This window comes from Esox lucius, chromosome 13, assembly GCF_011004845.1.
Source record: "Esox lucius isolate fEsoLuc1 chromosome 13, fEsoLuc1.pri, whole genome shotgun sequence".
Lineage (NCBI taxonomy): Eukaryota > Metazoa > Chordata > Actinopteri > Esociformes > Esocidae > Esox > Esox lucius.
The window spans coordinates 6,711,269-6,735,533 of record NC_047581.1 but is presented as its reverse complement, the minus strand read 5'-3'; the positions used below and the strand labels follow the sequence as shown (position 1 = coordinate 6,735,533).

Genomic DNA, 24,265 nt, shown 5'->3' with positions numbered 1-24,265 from the left:
TTTGTGACAACTGCCGATGTAAAAAGGGCTTTATAAAGACATTTGATTGATTGATTGTAGGTGCTGTGGCAGGACCGTAAGGGAGCAGTTCATGCTTGAAAAACCTCTAATGTTTCGTGAATGGATTCATCCACAGCAATGTGAAAAGAAGCGTAAACTCCAATTATAGGAAGCAGTTTGTTGCAGTTGTTGCTGCTAAAGGTGGTGCAATAAGTTATTAAGTTCAGGGGGGCAATACATTTTATACATAGGGCCAATTGGTGTTGGATAACTGTCTTCCTTAAATAAATAAAACTATAATTTCAACATTAAATTTTGTGTTTACTAGAAGGTTTCTCTTCATCTTGTATTACATTTTCTATGAAGATCAGACACCATTCAGTGTGACAAATATGCAATAAGAGAGGTAATCAGAAAGGGGGCAAAAAATGTGTTTCCCTAAACATTTCTCATTATTAAGTCTGAGAGGGCAACATTGCAATTGAAGTCCTCCCACAGCATTTCAATAAAATTGAGATGTGGGCTTTGACTAAACCATTCCATAAACCAATATTTCTTCTTAGTACCATATTTGTTTTTGCTTCAGTTGTTTCACAGATGGCCTTACAAGACTTCTCTGGTACACAACTTAAAATACATGATTGACTCAATTATGTCAAGTTGGCCAGGCCCTGAGGCAGCAAAGCAGCCCAAACCATAATGCCACCGCCTCCATGCTTTATAGGTGGGATGACATACTTTTGTTTAAAGGCAGTGTTTTCTTTTCACCAAATATGGCATCTGGCATTGACAAACAACTCCACCTTTGACTCATCTGTCCAAAGCACATTGTTCCAGTAGTTCTGGTCTTTACCCAGGTTTTGTTGGATAACCTCAGTTGTTTCTTGATATAATTTTTTGAGAGCAGAGGCTTTTTTTTTCTTGACCTCCATTTAGGAGAGTTTTGTGCAGTTGATTTCTGACAGCCGACACATGCATGTGGACATAAATTGTGACAAATTGTCCTTTCACATTTGGGCTCAATTTGGTGCTACAACCTTTCCTATGTAGATAGCCAGTTGTCTGGAATTTTCTCCATTTATTGGTGATCTGTCAGATATTACTCAAAATTACTTGGAAATGGCTTAGAAACATATTTTACAAAGCCATTCAGGGGCATCAACAGTCTTTCCTCACGTGGTCTTGAATATAATAATAATAATAATACATTATATTTACATAGCGCTTTTCAGGGACCCAAAGACGCTTTACAAAATTGACATGGAACAGAAAACAAACAGAAACAAAATAAATACTATGAGAAAACAACAAAAATTGAGAGTGTGGGATTTGGCAAGGCTATGGGTAGGCGATTTTGAACAGATGAGTCTTGAGGCATTGCTGAAAGATGGGGATAGTCTCAGAGTCACAGATGGGCTTGGGGAGAGAGTTCCAGAGACGAGGAGCAACCCTTGAGAATGCCCGGTCACCAAAGCCTTTGAGCTTGGACTTGGGGATTATGAGGTGTCCTGCAGTACTGGAACGGTGATGGTTGATATGGAAGAAGAAGGTTAGAGAGGTAGGCAGGGGCGATATTGTTTAGGGCTTTATATGTCAACAGGAGGATCTTGTAGTTGATGCGTTGGGAGATAGGAAGCCAGTGTAACTCACAGAGGATAGGGTTGATATGCAGCCTGGACTTGGTGTGTGTGAATAGTCTGGCTGCAGAGTTTTGAACCATTTGGAGCTTATGGAGGGACTTAGATTTGATGCCGGTGAGTAGGGAGTTTCAGTGGTCAAGACGGGTGTTAATGAATGCATGTATTAGGGTTTCAGCAGCAGGACGGGAGAGGGGAAGAATATGTCTTCTAATCTTGACATGACATGTTACCACACATCAATAATGGTTAAGGCCAAACCAGACCAAGTTTCTAATCTTTATGGAAGTCTGGAACTTCCCACGTTGCTCTCTAATAATTTACTTATCCCTTGCACCTGTTGTGGTGCACTTGATCTAATTATAGACATTTTATTTTTATGCATTTCTATTAACTGTGCTCATTTTCCAATATCCAGCTTGAAAGACAACAAAAAGGGATTTTCTGAACAGAAAACAGATATTGAAATGTCCAAAAACTATGATCTGAGTGCAGACATTCTGACTTTGGACCACTATCACTACCATTTCACTAAGTACAATTCTGGAACAAACAAAATGTACTTGAAACATTTGAAATAAATCTGATTCTGATTAGGATTCAGAACATAGTTCTTAGGTTGGAATTCCGTGTAAGTGAATAGCCTGGAGGTAGGTAACCTAAAACAACAACCTAAAACTTAGAAATATGTTGTCAGTCAGGTCCTACACAAAGAGAGATTATTCCGGTTATAAAAGCTGTTAGATTCAGGTTCGTAGCAGGAGGCTACGTAGACTGTTCTCATAATCTACTCACAGTCAGTTACACTGATGCATGGGTCAATCAACTAAGCTATCAAACAACCACCACCCACAGTTGATGCATCGCCTTCCAGAAGCATTTTCCCAATCCTGATATGTCCAAACAACAAGTAACGAAAACAGATTCGATATCTCATGCATGCAATTGACTCCGGGAAGATTGTCTTGTTCACATACAGATTCTGCTCAAAGAAGATTCAACCCTATTTTGCGTCATTTAAAGTTAGTGACCATTTACCAGTGGGCAGAGCAGAGGAAAGGTAGGATCTCCTTACTTATGTTCTGATGGGAAGGATATTTATAAGTTTAAATGAGTATTTTAAGAAAGCTGCCTTTTAAAAAACTGGAGATAATTTAGGGATGGGAATGGAACAGTGATGGAATTGAATTAATTGCATCAATATGCAAATGTGTTAGTTGTTTGTTCAATAAACCAACATTAGATTGATTTAAGTAGCTGCAGGACTACTGTGTAAAGCTATAAAAAGGAAAGAAATGTCTCCAATCCATTGTTGTCTGATTTGTAGCTATTTATCTTCTATAATTCATTTTAAACACTTTATACATTACATGTGGGAAATGTGTATTAGAAATAATGTTTGAATGGCAGTTTTAGGAAAAATTCTTAGATGTTTTAGAGAAGTAAGTAGTATATGAAAAAGTGCAAATTCCAATATCTTGAAATTGGCCATCCTCAACTTTTTGTTAGAGTGTGATTCCTTAAACTTCAGTAAGTAACTGCAATGTTCACACAAACGGTTATACAACAATGATGAAATTAACACACCTTCTAAATTACTTTTGAGCCTTTATTTAAGAGACAAAATTTCATATTTCAGAAATGTATCTATGGGCTGCTGCCTCTCTAATTTGTCCTTGAACCCATTGAAATGCATTGAAGGAGAGAAATGTCTTCTGACAATAGATCCATAATTTACAGTAAAAGTTGTTTTAGTTTTGGTCATTTGACTGTCTATACTGTAGTTCCATAGACTTTATGCACAGAAACCTACATGGGCCACGTGACTAAACTGGTTGACTAGTTAATTTGTCTGTGATCAGGACGTGAATGCCACAATCACTAAAGCAATTGTGAGCCAACAATAATAATGTATGGACAGGTTGGGAAAACAAGCATAAAATGTTTACTGAGGCACCTTACTGTGTTATTGTTTAAAAATTTGACCTGAAGATAAACATTGGATTTTGTCTTTTTACCTGCCACAGTATAGTCCATTTTTGTGCTGGGTCTTTGTAGAATATTGGCTTATGTGTTTAATAACTATAAGACTTCAAAATATTCCACAGATAGAAGGGGAATTCAAGATATATTTTTTAGATATCTGTGAAAGATCTCTCCTTTCACCTTTCAATGACCCACATGCTTTTAAAAAACACTGAGTTAAAGGAGGAGGTGGCAACTGAAAAAATATTAAACAAGCTTGAGCGGTTAGGCTAAAATGACAGAGAAACATGTATGGGTACATTCATTTTGCATACACTCATTATGTGGCCATTCTACAACCCCATTTCCAAAAAAGTTGGGACACGGTGTAAAATAGAAAAAAAAACAGAATGCAAAGATCTTTCAAACCATACATTTAATAGCAAATAGTACAAAGACAACATATCAAATGTTTAGACTAAATAAAAAATCACTGTTGTTTAAAAAACTGGGAAAGGGCAAAACATTTTTTGTAAAGATGTGTGTAATGAGGTTAATTGTCAACAGGTCAGTAACATGATTGGGTATAAAAAGAGCATCCCAGAGAGGATGAGTCTTTCAGAAGTAAAGATGGAAGGGGTTTACCACTCTGTGAAAGACTGCATGGGCAAATACTGCAACAATTTAAGAATATATTTTCTTAACATGAAATTGCAAAGAATTTGGGGATCTCAAAATCTATGGTACATAAAATCATTAAAATATTCAGAGAATCCAGAGAAATCTCTGTATAGAAAGGACAATGCGGAAAACCAGTATTGGATGGCCATGATCTTCAGACCCTCAGGCAGCACTGCATATACAGTGGATATAAAAAGTCTACACACCCCTGTTAAAATGCCAAGTTCTTGTGATTTAAAAGAATGAGACAAAGATTAATCATGTCAGAAATGTTTCCACCTTTAATGTGACGTATAGCATGAACAATGAAAATAAAAATAAAAAACTGAAATCTTTGAGAAAAAAAAAATTAATAAAAATAAATCACAATAACCTGGTTGCATAAGTGTGCACACCCTTATGCTAATACTTATTTGAAGCACCTTTTGATTTTATTACAGCACTCAGTCTTTTTGGGTAGGAGTCTATTAGCATGGCACATCTTGATGTGGCAATATTTGCCCGCTCTTTTTTGCAAAAGCGCTCCAAATCTGTCAGGTTGCGAGGACATCTCCTGTGCCCAGCCCTCTTCAGATCAACCCATAAATGTTCAATTGGATTTAGGTCTGGGCTCTGACTGGGCCATTCCAAAATGTTTATCTTCTTCTGGTGTAGCCATGCTTTTGTGGATTTGGATGTGTGCTTTGGGTCGTTGTCATGCTGAAAGGTGAACTTCCTCTTCATCTTCAGCTATCTAAGTGATGCCTGAAGGTTTTGTGCCAAAATTGCCTGGTATATGGAACTGTTCATAATTCCCTCCAACTTGACTAAGGCCCCGGTTCAAGCTAAATGAAAACAGCCCCAAAGCATGATGCTGCCACCACTATGCTTCACTGTGGGTATGGTGTTCTTTGGGTCATGTGCAGTGTTGTTTTTGCACCAAACATACCTTTTGGAATTATGGCCAAAAAGTTCAACCTTGGTTTCATCAGACCATAACACATTTTCCCACGTGCTTCTGGAAGACTTGATGTATGTTTTTGCAAACTTCAGCTGGGCTTGGATGTTTTTCTTTGTAAGAAAAGGCTTCTGTCCTGCCACCCTACCCTATAGTTCATTCATATGAAGAATACAGGAAATTGTTATCACGTAGCACACAGCCAGTACTTGCCAGAAATTCCTGCAGTTCCTTTAATGTTGCTGTAGGCCTCTTGGAAGCATCCCTGACCCATTTTCTTCTCATCTTTTCATCAATTTTGGTGGGACGTCCAGTTATTGGTAATGTCTCTGTTGTGCCATATTTTCTACACTTGATGATGGCTGTCTTCAATGTGTTCCATGGTACAGTGGGGAGAACAAGTATTTGTTACACTGACGATTTTGCAGGTTTTCCTACCTACAAAGCATGTAGAGGTCTGTCATTTTTATCATAGGTACACTTCAACTGTGAGAGATGGAAACTAAAACAAATATCCAGAAAATCACATTGTATGATTTTTAAATAATTAATTTGCATTTTATTGCATGATGTAAGTATTTGATCAACTACCAATCAGTAAGAATTCCGGCTCTCACAGACCTGTTAGTTTTTCTTTAAGAAGCCCTCCTGTTCTCCACTCATTACCTGTATTAACTGCACCTGTTTGAACTCGTTACCTGTAGAAAATACACCTGTCCACACACTCATTCAAACAGACTCCAACCTCTCCACAATGGCCAAGACCAGAGAGCTGTGTAAGGACATCAGGGATACAATTGTAGATCTGCACAAGGCTGGGATGGGCTACAGCACAATAGGCAAGCAGCTTGGTGAGAAAGCAACTACTGTTGGCACAATTATTGGAAAATGGAAGAAGTTCAAGATGACGGTCAATCTCCATCAGTCTGGGGCTCCATGCAAGATCTCACCTCGTGGGGCATCAATGATCATGAGGAAGGTGAGGGATCAGGACCTGGTCAATGACCTGAAGAGAGCTTGGACCACAGTCTCAAAGAAAACCATAAGTAACACACTAAGCCGTCACGGATTAAAATCCTGCTGTACACGCAAGGTCCCCACGCTCAAGCAACGCATCTCCAGGCCCTTCTGAAGTTTGCCAATGATCATCTGGATGATCCAGAGGAGGAATGGGAGAAGGTCATGTGGTCTGATGAGACAAAAATAGAGCTTTTTGGTCTAAACTCCACTCGCTGTGTTACGAGGAGGTAGAAGAAGGATGAATAACCCCAAGAACACCATCCCAACTGTGAAGCATGGTGGTGTAAACATCAATCTTTGGGGATTCTTTTCTGCAAAGGGGACAGGACGACTGCACCGTATTGAGGGGAGCATGTATCGCGAGATCTTGGCCAACAACCTCCTTCTCTCAGTAAGAGCATTGAAGATGGGTCATGGTTGGGTCTTCCAGCGACCCAAAACACACAGCCAGGGCAACTAAGGAGTGGCCCCGTAAGAAGAATCTCAAGGTCCTGGAGTAGCTTAGCGTGGCTTTGGAGGGAGCTGAAAGTCCATATTGCCCAGCGACAGCCCCGAAACCTGAAGGATCTGGAGAAGGTCTGTATGGAGTGGGCCACAATCCCTGCTGCAGTGTGTGCAAACCTGGTCAAAAACTACAGGAAGCATGTGATCTCTGTAATTGCAAACAAAGGTTTCTGTACCTCATATTAATTTCTGTTTTTCTGATGTATCAAATACTTATGTCATGCAATAAAATGCAAATTAAATACTTAAAATCCATACAATGTGATTTTCTGGATTTTTGTTTTAGATTCCGTCACTCACAGTTGAAGAGTACCTATGATACAAATTACTGCTAAAAAACCTGCAAAATCAGCAGTGTATCAAATACTTGTTCTCCCCACTGTACACGCTAGAAGAAAATTTCGAAGCACATGCTAGCGGCCTATACACAAACATTATCAAAATGCACGATTGGAATTATAGATTCCTGTCCTTGTCCACCTTGTCAGGGCAGAGAAATTTATAAATTATTCCAATTGGACCCTTAATATCTCACCCGGCACAACCAGAAGAGGACTGGTCACCCCTCTGAGTCTGGGTCCTCTCTAGGTTTCTTCCTAAAATTTGGCCTTCTTAGGGAGTTTTTCCTAGCCACTGAAATCCAAAACTACTGTTGTTTGCTCCTTGGGGTTTAAGGCCGGGTATCTCTGTAAAGCACTTTGTGACAACTGCTGTTGTAAAAAGGGCTTTCTAAATAAATTTGATTGATGGATTAATAGATCATTATAGATTTTTTTATTAATTATTTTATTTGGTCAATTTGAGATCCAGGGCTATTCATAAAAGATCCGTGGCTACAGCCCCGGACGCCCAGGCCTAACGACGACACTCCCATCCAGACAACATTCTTTTTCAGCAAGACAATGCCAAACCACATTCTGTACATATTACAACAGCACGGCTCCTTAGTAAAGTGTCCGGGGGCTAAACTGGCCAGCCTGAAGTCCAGACCTGTCACAGGCGCCTTGTGACAGGCGCCTTGTGAAACAAAAAATACTACAAAGGAGACCCCGAACTGTTGAGCAGCTGAAATCCTGAATCAAGCAAGAATTGGAAAACATTTCACTTTCAAAACAAATTGGTCTTGTCAGTTCCCAAACGGGTTTGTAGTTTTCTACTTAATGTTGCTTGACAGAGATATCGGGTAATTGTCAGCCTCAGACATAATGCGCACTGTAGGAATTCAGACAGGTTTAGACAGACTTTTACCCATGATGTTTTATACTTGGCCTTTAAAATGGTAGTTAAAATGGTAGCATTCATACTGTTTTTCAATATAGAAACAAATGTTTTAGGGCATTTTATTTATTAATTTAGCTGTATTTGAAGAATTACTCATTGTTTAAAATGCTTTTCTATTTATTTACTAAGGTTTTCCTTCATTAACTGGTCCAGATCATGGCTCAGTCTACCTATGTAGAAGCTGACATTCACATCTTGGGTGAAGGAGTCTCGACCTGTGACTTCATTGACCAGAGGATTAATACATTTTCTTTGGTGGTGAGCATGCAGTTAGGACAAAACTAAAGATTTTGATTATCTTTATACAGTGCCATACACATGTATTAAAACCTTTGACCAATTCTCTAACATTACTGAATTAAAGAAGGTACAATGAAATGTCATTCTCTTTGATATTTTATTTTAAAACACTGACACTCTAAATCAATTCTTGTAAGGGAAATTTCTTTATGTTGGGAAATATTGGTAATAAAAATATTTATTATAAAAATATTAAAAACAATTAAGCGTAAGTATTCCACACTCACAAATTTATATTTGGTACCCACTGTTAGAAATCAGCCATTTCATTAAGTGGTTGTAATAATTATCGTTTGTCAAGGGAGAGAGTAATTTAATTATTTATTGCAGCATTAGAAAGCCTTGTTCATTAGGATACGCGCCTGGTCTTCTTTACACAACCTCAATCTCATTTCACTCAATCTCTTCTCACAGTAATGTTGGTTACAAGCAGATATAAACATTGAAGGGTGTACTTCCAATGAAACATACACTCACCTAAAGGATTATTAGGAACACCATACTAATACTGTGTTTGACCCCCTTTCGCCTTCAGAACTGCCTTAATTTCACGTGGCATTGATTCAACAAGGTGCTGAAAGCATTCTTTAGAAATATTGGCCCATATTGATAGGATAGCATCTTGCAGTTGATGGAGATTTGTGGGATGCACATCCAGGGCACGAAGCTCCCGTTCCACCACATCCCAAAGATGCTCTATTGGGTTGAGATCTGGTGACTGTGGGGGCCATTTCAGTACAGTGAACTCATTGTCATGTTCAAGAAACCATTTGGAAATTATTTGAGCTTTGTGACATGGTGCATTATCCTGCTGGAAGTAGCCATCAGAGGATGGGTACATGGTGGTCATAAAGGGATGGACATGGTCAGAAACAATGCTCAGGTAGGCTGTGGCATTTAAACGATGCCCAATTGGCACTAAGGGGCCTAAAGTGTGCCAGATTGTGAAATACTCAGACCGGCCCGTCTGGCACCAATAAACATGCCACACTCAAAATTGCTTCCCATTCTGACATTCAGTTTGGAGTTCAGGAGATTGTCTTGACCAGGACCACACCCCTAAATACATTGAAGCAACTGCCATGTGATTGGTTGATTAGATAATTGCATTCATGAGAAATTGAACAGGTGTTCCTAATAATCCTTTAGGTGAGTGTACATTCACATTGTAATTGTTAATGCTCAGATTCCACACCACTTTTCACTTGAATAGCAGCTTTAAGTCTTTTGTCAAGTATGTTATTTAACAATTTTAAAATAGTGCCACAGATTCTCTGTATATACTGTATATAACAAAAGTGAGTACACCCCTCACATTTTTGCAAATATTTGATTCGATCTTTTCATGTGACAATACTGAAGAAATTAGACTTTGCTACAATGTAAAGTAGTGAGTGTACAGCTTGCATAACAGTGTAAATTTACTGTCCCCTCAAAATAATTCAACACACAGCCATTATTGTCTAAACCGCTGGCAACAAAAGTGAGTACACTCAATTGACCATTTTCCCTCCCCGGTGTCATGTGACTCGTTAGTGTTACAAGGTCTCAAGTGTGAATGGGGAGCAGGTGTGTTAAATTTGGTGTTATCGCTCTTACAAATTTAACACGGTACCTTGTGGCAAAGAACTCTCTGAGGATCTGAAAAAAAGAATTGTTGCTCTACATGAAGATGGTCTAGGCTCTAAGAAGATTGCCAAGACACTGAGACCCTGACACTGAGCTCCAGCACGGAGGCCAAGACCATACAGTGGTTTAACAGGACAGATTCCACTCAGGACAGGTCTCACCATGGTTGACCAAAGAAGTTGAGTGCATGTGCTCAGCATCATATCCAGAGGTTGTCTTTGGGAAATAGACATATGAGTGCTGCTACTATTGCTGCAGAGGTTGAAGGGGTGGGGGGTCAGCCTGTCAGTGTTCAGACCACACGCCACACACTGCATCAAATTGGTGTGCATGGCTGACGTCCCAGAAGGAAGCCTCTTTTAAAGATGGTGCACAAGAAAGCCAGCAAACAGTTTGCTGAAGACAAGCAGACTAAGGACATGGATTACTGGAACCATGTCCTTTAGTGTGATGAGACCCAGATAAACTTATTTGGTTCAGCTGGTGTCAATCGTTTGTGGTGGCAACCAGGTGAGGAGTACAAAGACAAGTGTGTTTTGCCTATAGTCAAACATGGTGGGGGGAGTGTCACCACCATGTTTGACATGGTGATGCTGCCACCACCATGTTTGACAGTGGGGATGGTGTGTTCAGGGTGATGAGCTGTGTTGCTTTTACGCCAAACATAACGTTTTGCATTGTTGCCAAAAAGTTTGATTTTGGTGTCATCTGACCAGAGCACCTTCTTCCACATGTTTGGTGTGTCTCCCAGGTGGCTTGTGGCAAACTTTAAACGACACTTTTTATGGATATCTTTAAGAAATGGCTTTCTTCTTGTCCCTCTTCCATTAAGGCCAGATTTGTGCAGTATACGACTGATTGTTGTCCTATGGACAGAGTCTCCCACCTCAGCTGTAGATCTGTGCAGTTCATCCAGAGTGATCATGGGCCTCTTGGCTGCATCTCTGATCAGTCTTCTCCTTGTATGAGCTGAAAGTTTAGAGGGACGGCCAGGTCTTCGTAGATTTGCAGTGGTCTGATACTCCTTCCATTTCAATATTATCGCTTGCACAGTGCTCCTTGGGATGTTTAAGGTTTGGGAAATCTTTTTCCAAATCCGGCTTCAAACTTCTTGACAACAGTATCTCGGACCTGCCTGGTGTGTTCCCTCTTCTTCATGATGCTCTCTGCGCTTTAAACGGACCTCTGAGACTATCACAGAGCAGGTGCATTTATACGGAGACTTGATTACACACAGGTGGATTCTATTTATCATCATTAGTCATTTAGGTCAACATTGGATCATTCAGAGATCCTCACTGAATTTCTGGAGAGAGTTTGCTGCACTGAAAGTAAAGGGGCTGAATAATTTTGCATGCCCAATTTTTCAGTTTTTTATTTGTTAAAAAGGTTTGAAATATCCAATGAATTTCGTTCCACTTCATAATTGTGTCCCACTTGTTGTTGATTCTTCACATAAAATTACAGTTTTATATCGTTATGTTTGAGGCCTGAAATGTGGCAAAAGGTCGAAAAGTTCAAGGTGGCCGAATACTTTCGCAAGGCACTGTAAATAGACATCATGATAACTAACTCAAAACAGGTGTGAGGGTGTGTTGGGTGCACTGCTGCTATCTGCTCCAGCCGGAGGTTAGTACATCGGCGAGGTGGAGCACTGGAGAGGGAGGTTAGTACACCGGCGAGGTGGAGCACCGGAGAGGGAGGGAGCACGTAATGCCACCCGGAGCAGCCGTCACAGTCAGGACTGACACTGTCCCCACTGCCATGGTTGCAAGTCGAAAGTAGATGTTCAGGACGTTCGTAGGCATGTAGTACTTGAAGGTGTATGAGGTAAAGTGCAATGACAGGCCGCTAGCGAAACCACAGCGGTGGCAGCTGCCACCCTACAAAAATATCTTGCCACCCAACTCGCCACCCCAGTTGTAAGGAGTGTCTGCTGTAATATATTAATTTAAAATTTTATTGAGTAGTATTATATTTTTTCTACTTTCTTTGTTAGTCTCTATGGTAACCCGTTCCATTATCTTTGAGTCCCCCTGTAAAATTGATAAATCCCGATGTCCGCCTGCTCCTGTCACAGTGCTCTGCTCCCCTCCCTTCCTGTGAAAACACCGGTCCATGGTACTCTATGCAACTGAGCAGTCAGGATGGCATTAGACTGGCCTAGCAGTAATGAAAGAAGGTACTGCTGCACATGTTTACTAAATATACAATACAAAATGTAATAGTGTAATCATGCATTAGCAGCAGCCATTTATTATAGTTTAGATATGTCTGTTATTTTGTCTAATAGCTAATGTAATGCAATCGTCAATATTATTGGCATAGTTCGCAAGCTAGCAAAATTGCTGATGAAGTAGCTTGCCATCATTGCCATGTAATGCTTGTCCTGATAGCTAGCAAAGGGGCATTGAACAATGTTGATGTAGCTTGCTATGGATAATTACATTTAATCTGTGGAGAAAGTTAAGGTTTATCTACAAAAATTCTAAATTAGACATCTCTGAACATCTACATAACATCAACAACATGTGATGTGTGGTCATATGTGATGAACAGTTGTATTTAAAAAAAAGGTAGTATATTAAATTGCTACTCTATAACCTCAGTGGCCTATATTTAGTGTTTGTGTATTATTTCAAACAATATAAGTTATTCATTTTCAGGATGCATTGATTTATACTTCTGAAATTGGCAGAACAATATAAACAGTGTGTAGTTTATATTAAAGTAAAGTAAAATACTGCAGCTTTTCCCTCAACTCCCAACACTTATATAGATTTTAAAATATAGATCACTCATATAGATCTTAAAATACTCGTACCAAACTTTGAACACATAAACATAAAAGTGTAGAACATGATATTTATTAGCAAGACATTACACTGTCCATTTTCAGTAGCTGAATTTGTATAAGTGGACATAACCAACAACAGAATGATATGCTGCCCTTGAAATACAACTTGCCACCCTTCTGCCACCCCATGTAAAACTTTCTAGAAGCTTCGCTGTGACAGGGTTGGTTTGTTTGGGTTCATGTACACTGAGCGCTCCCGAAACTTAAATATACAGAAGCATAATGAGCACCAGACAAAGCATAGAGTATAATGTGTATATCTGGATTTGGCATTCATTAGATTTGACAGCTAAAGTTCAGCAGAGTTGCCAAAGTTTTTACTGGACGAGAAGGTAACATTTGATATCTCATTTTGCTAGTTAGCTAGAAAGACAAGGAAAGCTGGATTGATGATGACGGAGAAAAGCATTCAATGTTCTTGTTCCTTTTATTTCAAGGAGCGCAAATATAGTAACATTCAAAAGTTTGGGGTCACTTAAAAATTTCAATGAAAATCTAATTTTTGTCCATTAAAATAACATCAAATTGATCACAAAAACAGTGGAGACATTGATGATGTTGTAAATGACTATTGAAGGTGGAAATGTCTGATTAAAGAAGCATTAAAACTGGCATTTAGACTAGTGTTCAACTACAGGCTCCAAATGGCCAGAAACAAAGAACTTTCTTCTGAAACTTTTTCTTCAGTCAATTTTTTTTCGGAGAAATTAAGGATTTTCCATGTGAGAATTTCCCAAGAAATTGAAGCTATCTCTAGAATGATGCCATTGAACAGATAAATAGAAATGCACTTGATGTTACTATCCAAAAAACTGATTTAGGTTTGATCTGTTATTTAAATTGTGCTCCCTTCACAGAACAGTGTAAACTGACACTAACCAGAATAGGAAGAGGAGTGGGAGGCCCCAGTGCACAACTAAGCAAGACCACAAATACATTTGAGTGTCTATTTTGAGAAACAGACACCTCACAGGTCCTGAACTAGCAGCTTTCTTAAAAAGAACCTGCAAAATACCAGTTTCAATGTCAACAGTGAATATGCGCCTATGGGATGCTGGCCTTCTAGGCAAGGATATTATCAGAAACAATTTTCTTATTATTAACTGATGATATGTAAGGGTTATTGTCAGTTAGTTAAAACGGAAAAGGCTGCATTAGGCACCTTTACATGTCAATGTACTACAGGAGGAGAAAATTACTTCCATCAATTGATGCTGATTTTATGTTTATATGTGTGCACCCATCCCTTCTCTTGCCAGGACAGTAAAGATGCCTTCCTTGTGACAGACTTGGATGCTGTCCTTAAAAAACACATCTGTCTGTCCTTTCTATGCCGTCAAGAGCAACAACAGTCCACCTATCATCAAGATGCTGGGAACTGTCGGTGCTGGCTTTGACTGTGCCAGCCAGGTAAAATAAAAGGCTCCCTGATTTTATCACACTGCTAGCTCATCCAGGATGTTTTCCACACATGTGTTGGATGTGAAAGCATTTCTCAGCCAACAACCACGTTTGAGCTAGCAGCAATGAGACAATATATAAGGAGAAAGAAAACACTATTTTAACCTTTTGTAAGACAACCATGAGACTATTTTACCAGATTAGAAAATGATTGTACCAAATTCTAATTCATCACTAGGTTTCAGACGTACCCACTAGTGCTAGCACAACAGTCATGTACCACGTGGCGGGCCTTGGTTAAGGCCTACCTACATTGTCTTGAGACCCCCCTTGAGGCCTTACGGTTTTAAACATTATCATCAACGCAATAAATACGTTTGACTAAAAATTACATACGTGCACATGACAAAGCACAACAAAACAGGTTATTTCTTAATTACCCGTTAAAACATGTTCAAGCATGACAGAACAAAACAGGCTATTTCGAATGCCCATTAAAATATGCTATATAACATTCAAGTGCTTCTCAAACTACATGTAATATTTAATTAAATAAGGCTGGCTGTTACCGAGGAAGGTGATCAGGTTTCCTTGATAAGTTCCAGCTTCATTTAATGGTTAGGTACAATACTTTTAGGAAATAAACATTTAAGAAATCTGAATCAATGATTATGAAAGCTCACGTCAGTTCCTAGTATCATCCATGATTCCAGGATACTGTTGATTTGCCGCGACCAGTGTTTGAACACCTGACTACCAGGACACCGCTTTACTGTGTGGCATTAGCTATTTTACCTTAAACCATGTTTTGAGACTGTAGACTTTGTATACATTAACCTTTTTATGAAGTAAATAAGATTTGGGGTTTAGTTTGGTACAAAAGATAAACTAAGATCTTAAGTAATTAATAAGAAAGATTTTTCAAAAATCGGTAAATTAATGTTTTTCGTTATTACCCCTTAGAAGTTAAACCCAATAGGTTTTTCAAAAGGTTATTAAACTCCAATGTATCCTCCAGGAACAATTTGCATTTAGAGTGTAAAGATGTAAATTGACTTCAATATATTTTTATCTATCCTGCCCATATTATTCCTGTACTTGGTGTCATTGCAGGGGGAGATTGAGCAGGTGCTGTCTCTTGGAGTGACACCCAATAAGATCATTTATGCACATCCATGCAAGCAGGAGTCCCACATTAGGTATGCTCAGGCCCATGGAGTTCAAATCATGACCTTTGACAGCGAAGAGGAGCTCGTCAAAATCTCCCGCTGTCATGATAGTGCCAAGTAAGACTCACAAATGATTTGCTTTTCAGATTCATCCGAATTCAGAAATGTAAGGATAAAATGTCAAACATATGCACTACATATTGAATATATTTCAATTTACAGAACCTAGAATCCTATTTAATATTCTACCAAATAATCAATATAAAACATATTTTATAGGCTTCAATATCACTTGGAGGTGATTTGATAAGTTAGTACGTGCTTAACCATGCCTGCATCTTCTGTCCAGGCTGGTACTTCGCCTTGGTGTGGATGACTCCAAAGCTCTCTTGAGACTCAGTGGGAAATTTGGGGCCAAATTGGGGAGCTGTCAACATCTCCTCCAGAGAGCTCAGAACCTGGACCTAGAGGTCATAGGGGTCAGCTTCCATGTGGGTTGTGGTTGTACTGACTCCAAGGCCTACCGACAGGCAATATCAGATGCCCACTGTGTCTTTAACATTGGGGTGAGTAGGGAATGCCAGTTCTGTAGTCCACACCCAACAATAAAACAAAAATGAGCAAATATTTATAACTTTATTAATAATTAATTCACGTTAAGGACCCACTTCAGATGAATTCATGTTTTAGACATCTGCTTAGATTAAAACATACAACGCCATTTCTGCAGGCCCATCAATCCAAAATATTGATTATGTGCAGTGAATTTTTATAATTCATATATGGTAAAGAACCAGTTACAACTTGATGACTGGTGTTTGAATATTTAAACGGACATTAATCTGTCCTTTATGATTTTTTATTATTTTGATTTCAGGAAGAGTTGGGCTTCAAAATGACTCTACTGGATATTGGTGGCGGCTTCCCTGGGCAAAATGACTTTAAACTCACATTTGAGGAGGTTTACTTATATTTTATGTTGTTTAGAATAAACACTGCTCAAAACAATTAAGGGAACACTTATATGACACATCAGGTCTCGATGAACAAAATATATAAATAAAAATCTTAACAGTGTTATTCATTGAGAACAAAATTATGTAACGGTCAGTGAATACCAAAGTCACCAACTAATTGAGGGCTGGATTCAAACTCACACCGAAAATCAAAGTAACTATTGAAATCACAGGCTGTTCCAATGTGCGTGAATTTCATAACAGGAACTCATAATGTGACTCAGTAGTGTGTATGGCCCCATGTGCCTGTTTGCACTCACGACAATATCTGGGCATGCACCTGATGAGACGGTGGATGGTGTCCTGGGGGATCTCCTCCCAGACCTGGATCAGGGCATCAGTGAGCTCCTGGACAATCTACGGCACTATTTGTCGGCATCAGATGCACCGATACATAACATCCCAGAGGTTCTCAATTGGATTCAGGTCTAGGGAACATGAGGGCCTGTCATTGGCATCAATGCCTTCATCATCCAATAAATGCCTAGACATTCTGGCCACATGAGGCGAGGCATTATCCTGCACCAGGAGGAACCCAGGATACACTGCACCAGCGTCTGAGGATTTCATTCATTCATTTTTTCATTAATTGGCTAGCACGTGGATGTCTGTGTAACCCTGCAAGGATATGACTCCCCAGATCATCACTGACCCATCGCCATACTGGTCATGCTGGATGATGTTGCAGGCTGCATGATGTTCACCACAGCGTCTCAAGACTCTTTCACATCTGTCACTATGTGCTCTATGTGAACCTGCTCTCATCTGTGAAAAGTATACAGTGCCAATGGGGGACCTGCCAATTCTGATGTTCTCTGGTGAATGCCAATCGAGCTGCACAGAGCTGGGCCCTCATGCCTCCCTCATAGAGTCTGTTTCAGACAGTTTGGAATCAGTCAGGAAGGATAAGGAGAGAACAATTGTCTGTGGCCACCACCTGCAAAACATTCCCTTTTTGGGGGTTGTCTTGCTGTTGCCTTTCCAGTGCACCTGTTGTCGCTTTCATTTGCACCCAAACAGGTGACATTGATTCACAATCGCTTATGCTTCCTTACTGGACAGACTGATTTCCCTGAAGTTTAATTCACATGGTGTTCTACTGTGATGACTATGTGTTCCTTTAATTGTTTGAGAGTAACAGAGTGTACAAGAAACTGTACTATATGCTAGATGAATATTGCTGTCACTAAAAGTGTTGTTAACTCTAATATCCACTCCTCCTCAGATAGCTGCTGATATAAACAAAGCCCTGGAGGAGTTCTTTCCTCCTTCTTGTGGAGTCAGTGTGATTGCAGAGCCCGGACGCTACTATGTGACATCAGCTGTCACTCTCGCCGCCAATGTCATCGCCAAGAAAGTGATCATGGAAGAGCTGTCTCCATTCAACGGTAAAGAAAGGACAGGGGACCCAACAAACTTGCCTTCAGAAATATCTGTACTTTAGAAAAGGGAACTAAGCTTGGCATGATTAAGAGCTCATATTTTGGGGAATACACATCGGATGGGACTAACTTTTGTTTTCTTCTTGATGGTGTACCATTATTCTGTCTGTTCCACAGGCGATCAGCTGACTGTTACTAGTAGAACCTGTGATAGAACAAATTGTAGAACTGCTAACAGAACCATGATGTACTACTTGAATGATGGAGTTTATGGTTCCATCAGTTTCCTTTTGCATGACCCCGCTCAATCGACTGTCTCACCTTATCCTCACAGGGTAAGTATTATCTGAGCTATTGATGTAATCATTTCTTGATGCTTTCAGCAGTTGGTGCACTTCAGAAAAGAACAGCAATGTTTAAATGGTTTATTTCTGTGGATCCCAAAAGTTATATTTTTCACATTATATTAATTAGCTATTTAGTGACTGTACTAATAAAGAGTCACTATGAACAGCAGTGATTATAAATATAGTGTGGCATGATGTCACCTTCATTTCCGTACAGAAACCCAAGCCTGATGAGCCAGTTTACCCCTGTGTGATCTGGGGACCCACATGTGACAGCGTGGATGTGGTAGTGAAGAATACCTTCCTACCTGAGTTACAGGTGGGAGACTGGCTCCTGATTGACAACATGGGTGCCTACACACACTGTATCTCTACCACCTTCAATGGCTTCAGAAAAACACCCATCTACTATGTTATGAGCCGTGATACAATGTGAGTGTTATTGTCTACAGTGTGACTAACCCATGATCAGTTATTCAAACAGATTAGGTTTAGTTCTGAATTAAATTACATTTTGATTTCCACATTTTGATTTCCATTTATATATTTAACATATATAAATAAAACCAGTACTGATAGTATTTTGTTGTTGTTTGCCTCTCAATTTTGAGTGTATTGTGCCATTACAGTAAAAGACTCATTGAATACGAACCCTGTGGCTCTTGCAGTCTAGGGTGGATGGTACAGAGACCCGAAACATATAACTCATTGAAAGTGGCATAGTGTATGTGAACAATGAAACAAACGACACAGCTAACCAAAGCTACCATCAAACATAAAACGTTTATTGTAAGCACATGGTAAAGGGGGGTATAGGGAAAAGGGGCTGAGCTGGACCCAAGAAATGAAATAATATAGTCTGAACACCCCTAAACTGAACTTGCCTGCCTCAAGAACCACTTAGCTGACTACTAACCAATACAAAAATACAGAGGGGGGTCCGCTCACTTCTAACTAATAAAGGGGACCTGCATGCGTAACACTGATTCCTTATGTTCCTCTAGGCACTGGATTCAGCTGTCATGTACTCACAGCCTGATTAAGCCATGCTGAACCCTAGATATGTCAGGCAGAAGGACAGATCCTCTACAATCTGTTGACAGATGTCACCTGGATGTTGTGATGTGATGCCACCTGACCCTTTTGGATGGCAATAAAGTGAATCCTGTTTGTGTGTGTTTTCATTGTTTTATTTCTTAGGTCATGTTTCTGGAATATACTTTCGTTGTCCCTACGATCAAAAATATGATATACTGTATGTCATTTGAATATTGAAAAATATAAATGCTTTGTATGGTCAGTTCAACTTTTATAACCATCAGAATATTAATATGAACTATTTACTCAACTATTTGTTATAATGTAATTGAAAAAAATAAATGCAGCCTCAAATTATGACAGTGAATGGTTAGTCCTTGCATCCATAGCTCTCTCAATTCTTGAGTGCTTGCATTTCTCCAGCCTCCATTTGTTTGAACCTAATAGTGTCTTGTAACTTTTTACTTTGTTTATTTCCATTCCCTACTTTTGTCATTATTGTATCTATGGTACGTTTCTCCGCAACCAAAACATGTTAGAAAATTTGGAAAATCGCAGCACCTTCCATCTAGAGATCCATGCCATGCCTTTCTGCTTTCATAAAACTGCTCCCCCTACCAGGAATTCACGTTTTTGACCTCCCAATCCTTTTGTCTGACAAGCTCAGTTATTGTTTGCAGGCACCTGATCCACCTAAATTAATGAGATCAAGGAATTCCTCAAGCGATGCTAGCCTATTAGCATCACAAACAGCCAGTTTGAAAAATACATATATCTTCATACTGGCCAAGTGTGGGCACTGAATGCACACGCCTGGCCTTGCAAACACAATTCTGCACCAATTGACCCACACAGCTAAAAACGGAAGAAAATGGAAATTAGGCAGACCATTTTCAATTGAGTGATACTATTAGATACCCATACACACAGTTTGATTCATAATACAATTGTGCTCATAAGTTTGCATACCCTTGCAGAAACTGACATTTTGGCATTGATTTTAAAAATATGGAAAAGGATATAAAATGATATCAAAAGCCTTGCAAATGCCAGTCAGAACTGTTCAATCACTTAATAAGATGTGGAAATTTCAGGGATCTTTTGACACCAAGCCAAGGTCAGGTAGACCAAGAATGATTTCAGCCAAAACTGACAGAACAATTGTTCGGGATACAAAGAAAAACTCACAGGTGACCTCCGGAGAAATACAGGCTGCTCTGGAAAAAGATGGTGTGGTTGTTTCAAGGAGCATAATACGACGATATGGCCTTTACTGTGCCAATGCCACAAAAAAGGTTGGTTATAATATGCCTGGCAATACCTTGACATGCCTCACAGCTTCTGGCACACTGTAATTTGGAGGGACGAGACCAAAATAGTGCTTTAAGGTCACAACCATAAGCTCTATGTCTGGAGAGGGGTCAACAAGGCTTATTGTGAACAGAATACCATCCCCACTGAGAAGCATGGTGGTGACTGATTGATGTTTTGGGGGTGTGTGAGCTCTAAAGTCACAGGGAATCTTGTGAAAATTTACAGCAAGATGAATACAGCATGTTATCAGAAAATACTGGCAGACAATTTGCATTCTTCTGCACGAAAGCTGAGCATGAGATGCTCTTGGACTTTCCAGCACGACAATGACCCTAAGCACAAGGCCAAGTTGACACTCCAGTGGTTACAGCAGAAAAAGGGGAAGGTTCTGGAATGGCCATCCGACCTTAATATCATCAAGCCACTCTGGGGAGATCTCAAACATGCGGTTCATGCAAGACGACCAAAGACTTTGCATGACCTGGAGGCATTTTGCCCAGACGAATGGGCAGCTATACCACCTGCAAGAATTGGGGGCAACGTAGACCACTATTACAAAAGACAACATGTTGTCTTTGATGATAAAGAGGGCAATACACAGTATGAAGAACTAAGGGTATACAGACTTTTGAACAGGGGTCACTTAATTATTTTCTTTGTTGCCATGTTTTGTTTTATGCCTTTCTGTTATGAGGTACAACTGAATGTGAATTCCATAAGAAATAAAAGACATGTGTTTTCCCTTCTCACTCATGTTTTCTTTACAAATGGTACATACAGTGGGGAGAACAAGTATTTGATACACTGCCAATTTTGCAGGTTTTCCCACTTACAAAGCATGTAGAAGTCTGTAATTTTTATCATAGGTACTCCAAAAATCCAGAAAATAACATCTTATGATTTTTAAGTAATTAATTTGCATTTTATTGCAAATTAAGAGGCTGTTGAGATGCCCTCAGTCAAAACAGGTGGGGGTCCAACAGAGCCTGTAGAGATGCCCTCAGTCAAAACAGGTCATTGTCCTCCATCACCACACAGAGGCTATAGAGATGCCCTCAGTCAAAACAGGTCATTGTCCTCCATCACCACACAGAGGCTATAGAGATGCCCTCAGTCAAAACAGGTCATTGTCCTCCATCACCACACAGAGGCTATAGAGATGCCCTCAGTCAAAACAGGTGGGGGTCCAACAGAGCCTGTAGAGATGCTCTCAGTCATAACAGGTCATTGTCCTCCATCACCACACAGAGGCTATAGAGATGCCCTCAGTCAAAACAGGTGGGGGTCCTCCATCAATACACAAAGGCTCTAGAGATGCCTTCAGTCAAAACAGTGGGCGACCTATTGCTGAAAGCATCTCTAGAGGAATCTCATCAGACCCAACCACCCCCCAGGACACAAGGATCTACATAAGACATTAGACATTCAAATTAATAATATATGTACATCCATCCTTTTCCCAGTGTTAGCTCAGTGACACCCACCCATTCGTCTTAGACATCAATTGGCACACTGATTTTCTTATAGCGGTACAATTATTTGTTTGCCTACCTGTACATTAATGCTGTGGAAAGATTTCCTATTCACATCAATCAATCAAATGTATTTATAAAGCCCTTTTTACAACAGCAGTTACAGAGACACCCGGCCTTAAACCCCAAGGAGCAAACAACAGTAGTGTTGAATTTCAGTGGCTAGGAAAAACTCCCTAAGAAGGTCGAATTTTAGGAAGAAACCTAGAGAGGACCCAGGCACACATAATCTCCTTCATTTACTGAAGGAGCTGTGATATTATTATGAGTGTCATCTATGCAGCCAATCACTCCTGGAAACCCTAAAATATGAACTGTTTAGTGCTTCAAGTCTCAAAGCTTCATACCAAATAAACTGATTACTGCTTAGACTGATACCTGCAATTCTGTGGAATTCTTCTTTGATGAGTCTTGTGGGTCTGTGACTTGGGAACACTACAAAAGTGTATAGCAAAACGTTTCAGTGCAAGAGTCACATCTCTGACAGCCCGACAGACGGTTGCCTTGGAAATATGCTCAGCGTCACAGATGTTATACAGGAAACTGCAACACAAAGAATGTATTCCGAACTGAGAGCATGTCCATGATGTGTCATAGGAATGATAAGAGGCCTGAGAATACTGTTCAGATAAATCAGGCCCGGATCCATAGTAGCCCTCTGTTTTGTTTCCCCTTAAACGCTGCAAATGGTGCAGTTGTGCTCAAAAGTTTGCATACCCTTGGAGAATTGGTAATATATGTACTATTTGTACACACACATTTGAGATCTCCCCAGATTTGCTCAATGATAGGCTGTGATGGCCAATCCAGAATCTTCACCTTTCTGCTTTAACCACTGGAGGGTCAACTTGGCCTTGGGCTTAGGGTCATTGTCGTGCAGGAATGTCTAAGAGGGTACCACACACAGCTTGAAAATTGCCTGCATGTATTTTCTGATAACATGAAGCATTCATCTTGCCATCAATTTTCACAAGATTCCCCATGCCTTTAGAGCTCACACACCCTCAAAACATCAGTGAGCCACCCCCATGCTTCACAGTGGGGATGGTATTCTGTTCATATAGGCCTTGTTGACCCCTCATAGCGCTTATGGTTGTGACCTTAGAGCTCTATTTTGGTCTCGTCACTCCTAATTAAAGTGTGCCAGAAGCTGTGAGGTGTGTCAATATGTTGTTGGGCATATTGTAACCAGGCTTTTTTGTGGCATTGGTGCAGTAATGGTTTCTTTCTGGCAACTCGAACATGCAGCTCATTTTTGTTCAAGTATCATCGTATTGTGCTCCTTGAAACTACACCGTCTTTATCCAGAGCAGCCTGTCTTTTTTCAGAGGTTACCTGTGGATTTGTCTTTGTATCCCGAACAATTCTTCTGGCAGTTTTGGCTGAAATCGTCCTTGGTCTACCTGACCTTGGTTTGGTATCAAGAGATCCCTGAATTTTCCACTTCTTAATAAGTGATTGAACAGTACTGACTGGCATTTGCAAGGCTTTGGATATCTTTTTATATCCTTTTCCATCTTTACAAAGTTCTATTACCTTGTTACGCAGGTCTTTTGACAGTTATTTTCTGCTCCCCATGGCTCAATATCTAGCCTGCTCACTGCATCCACGTGAGAGCTAAGAAACTCACTGACCATTTATAAACAGACACTAATTGCAATTTAAAAAGCCACAGGTGTGGGAAATTCACCTTTAATTGCCATTTTCTGTGACGACTGCGCCCTCTGCTGCCTCTCCTCCCTCTGCAGCAGGCAGGCTCCAGCGGTCGACGTCTCTGGTCTTCCAACACCACCGCCCATCTCATTCATTCATTTCACCTGTTGTCTTTTAGCGCATCTGGTCCTCATTCTAATCATTCCCCCCAGTATATATGTTCCCTCTGCTTCCCCTGTCTTTGTGTTTCATTGTCTCAATAAATGGCTTCATATGATCACTATTCTTAAATAAAAGACAGTTATTTGCATGATCAGTCATATTTTCAAAATCGATGCCAACATTTCACAATTTCTGCCAGGGTATGCAAACTTATGAGCACAACTGTATATTAATTAGATATGCCTCTCCTCTGAAATAAAATGCCTTCTCAGTCATTTCATCCTGGAGTCGGTCCTGAGATAAATGTAGATTGTGCAGAAAAATGTTAACGCTCAAACAGAAAATCATCAAAGAATGATAAAACATCCAAGCATGGTGTGATTACCATCTCCCGATGTAGATATCTGTGGAGTATGTGTGCTTCAATATCAACTGGCTCT

The 24,265-nt window shown here is 39.9% G+C and overlaps 1 protein-coding gene across 3 annotated transcripts in view; it reads left to right on the top strand.

The window, feature by feature from the left end:
- LOC105014085 (ornithine decarboxylase) overlaps window positions 1–19,433 on the top strand; it is a 46,603-nt gene extending 27,170 nt beyond the window's left edge. The window contains exons 1-9 of one of the 3 annotated variants that reach the window (XM_029124476.2): window positions 2,435–2,697; window positions 14,071–14,221; window positions 15,326–15,498; window positions 15,731–15,947; window positions 16,259–16,342; window positions 17,623–17,785; window positions 17,957–18,114; window positions 18,344–18,558; window positions 19,131–19,433. In XM_029124476.2, coding sequence (XP_028980309.2) covers window positions 14,105–14,221; window positions 15,326–15,498; window positions 15,731–15,947; window positions 16,259–16,342; window positions 17,623–17,785; window positions 17,957–18,114; window positions 18,344–18,558; window positions 19,131–19,179 — 1,176 coding nt within the window. In that variant the 5' untranslated portion in view covers window positions 2,435–2,697; window positions 14,071–14,104 and the 3' untranslated portion in view covers window positions 19,180–19,433. Of the gene's footprint in view, window positions 1–2,434; window positions 2,698–8,201; window positions 8,284–14,070; window positions 14,222–15,325; window positions 15,499–15,730; window positions 15,948–16,258; window positions 16,343–17,622; window positions 17,786–17,956; window positions 18,115–18,343; window positions 18,559–19,130 lie in introns of those variants that run through there. The other 2 variants (XM_034296599.1, XM_034296598.1) reach the window with 2 other exon arrangements.
- The last annotated feature ends 4,832 nt before the right edge of the window (window positions 19,434–24,265 follow it).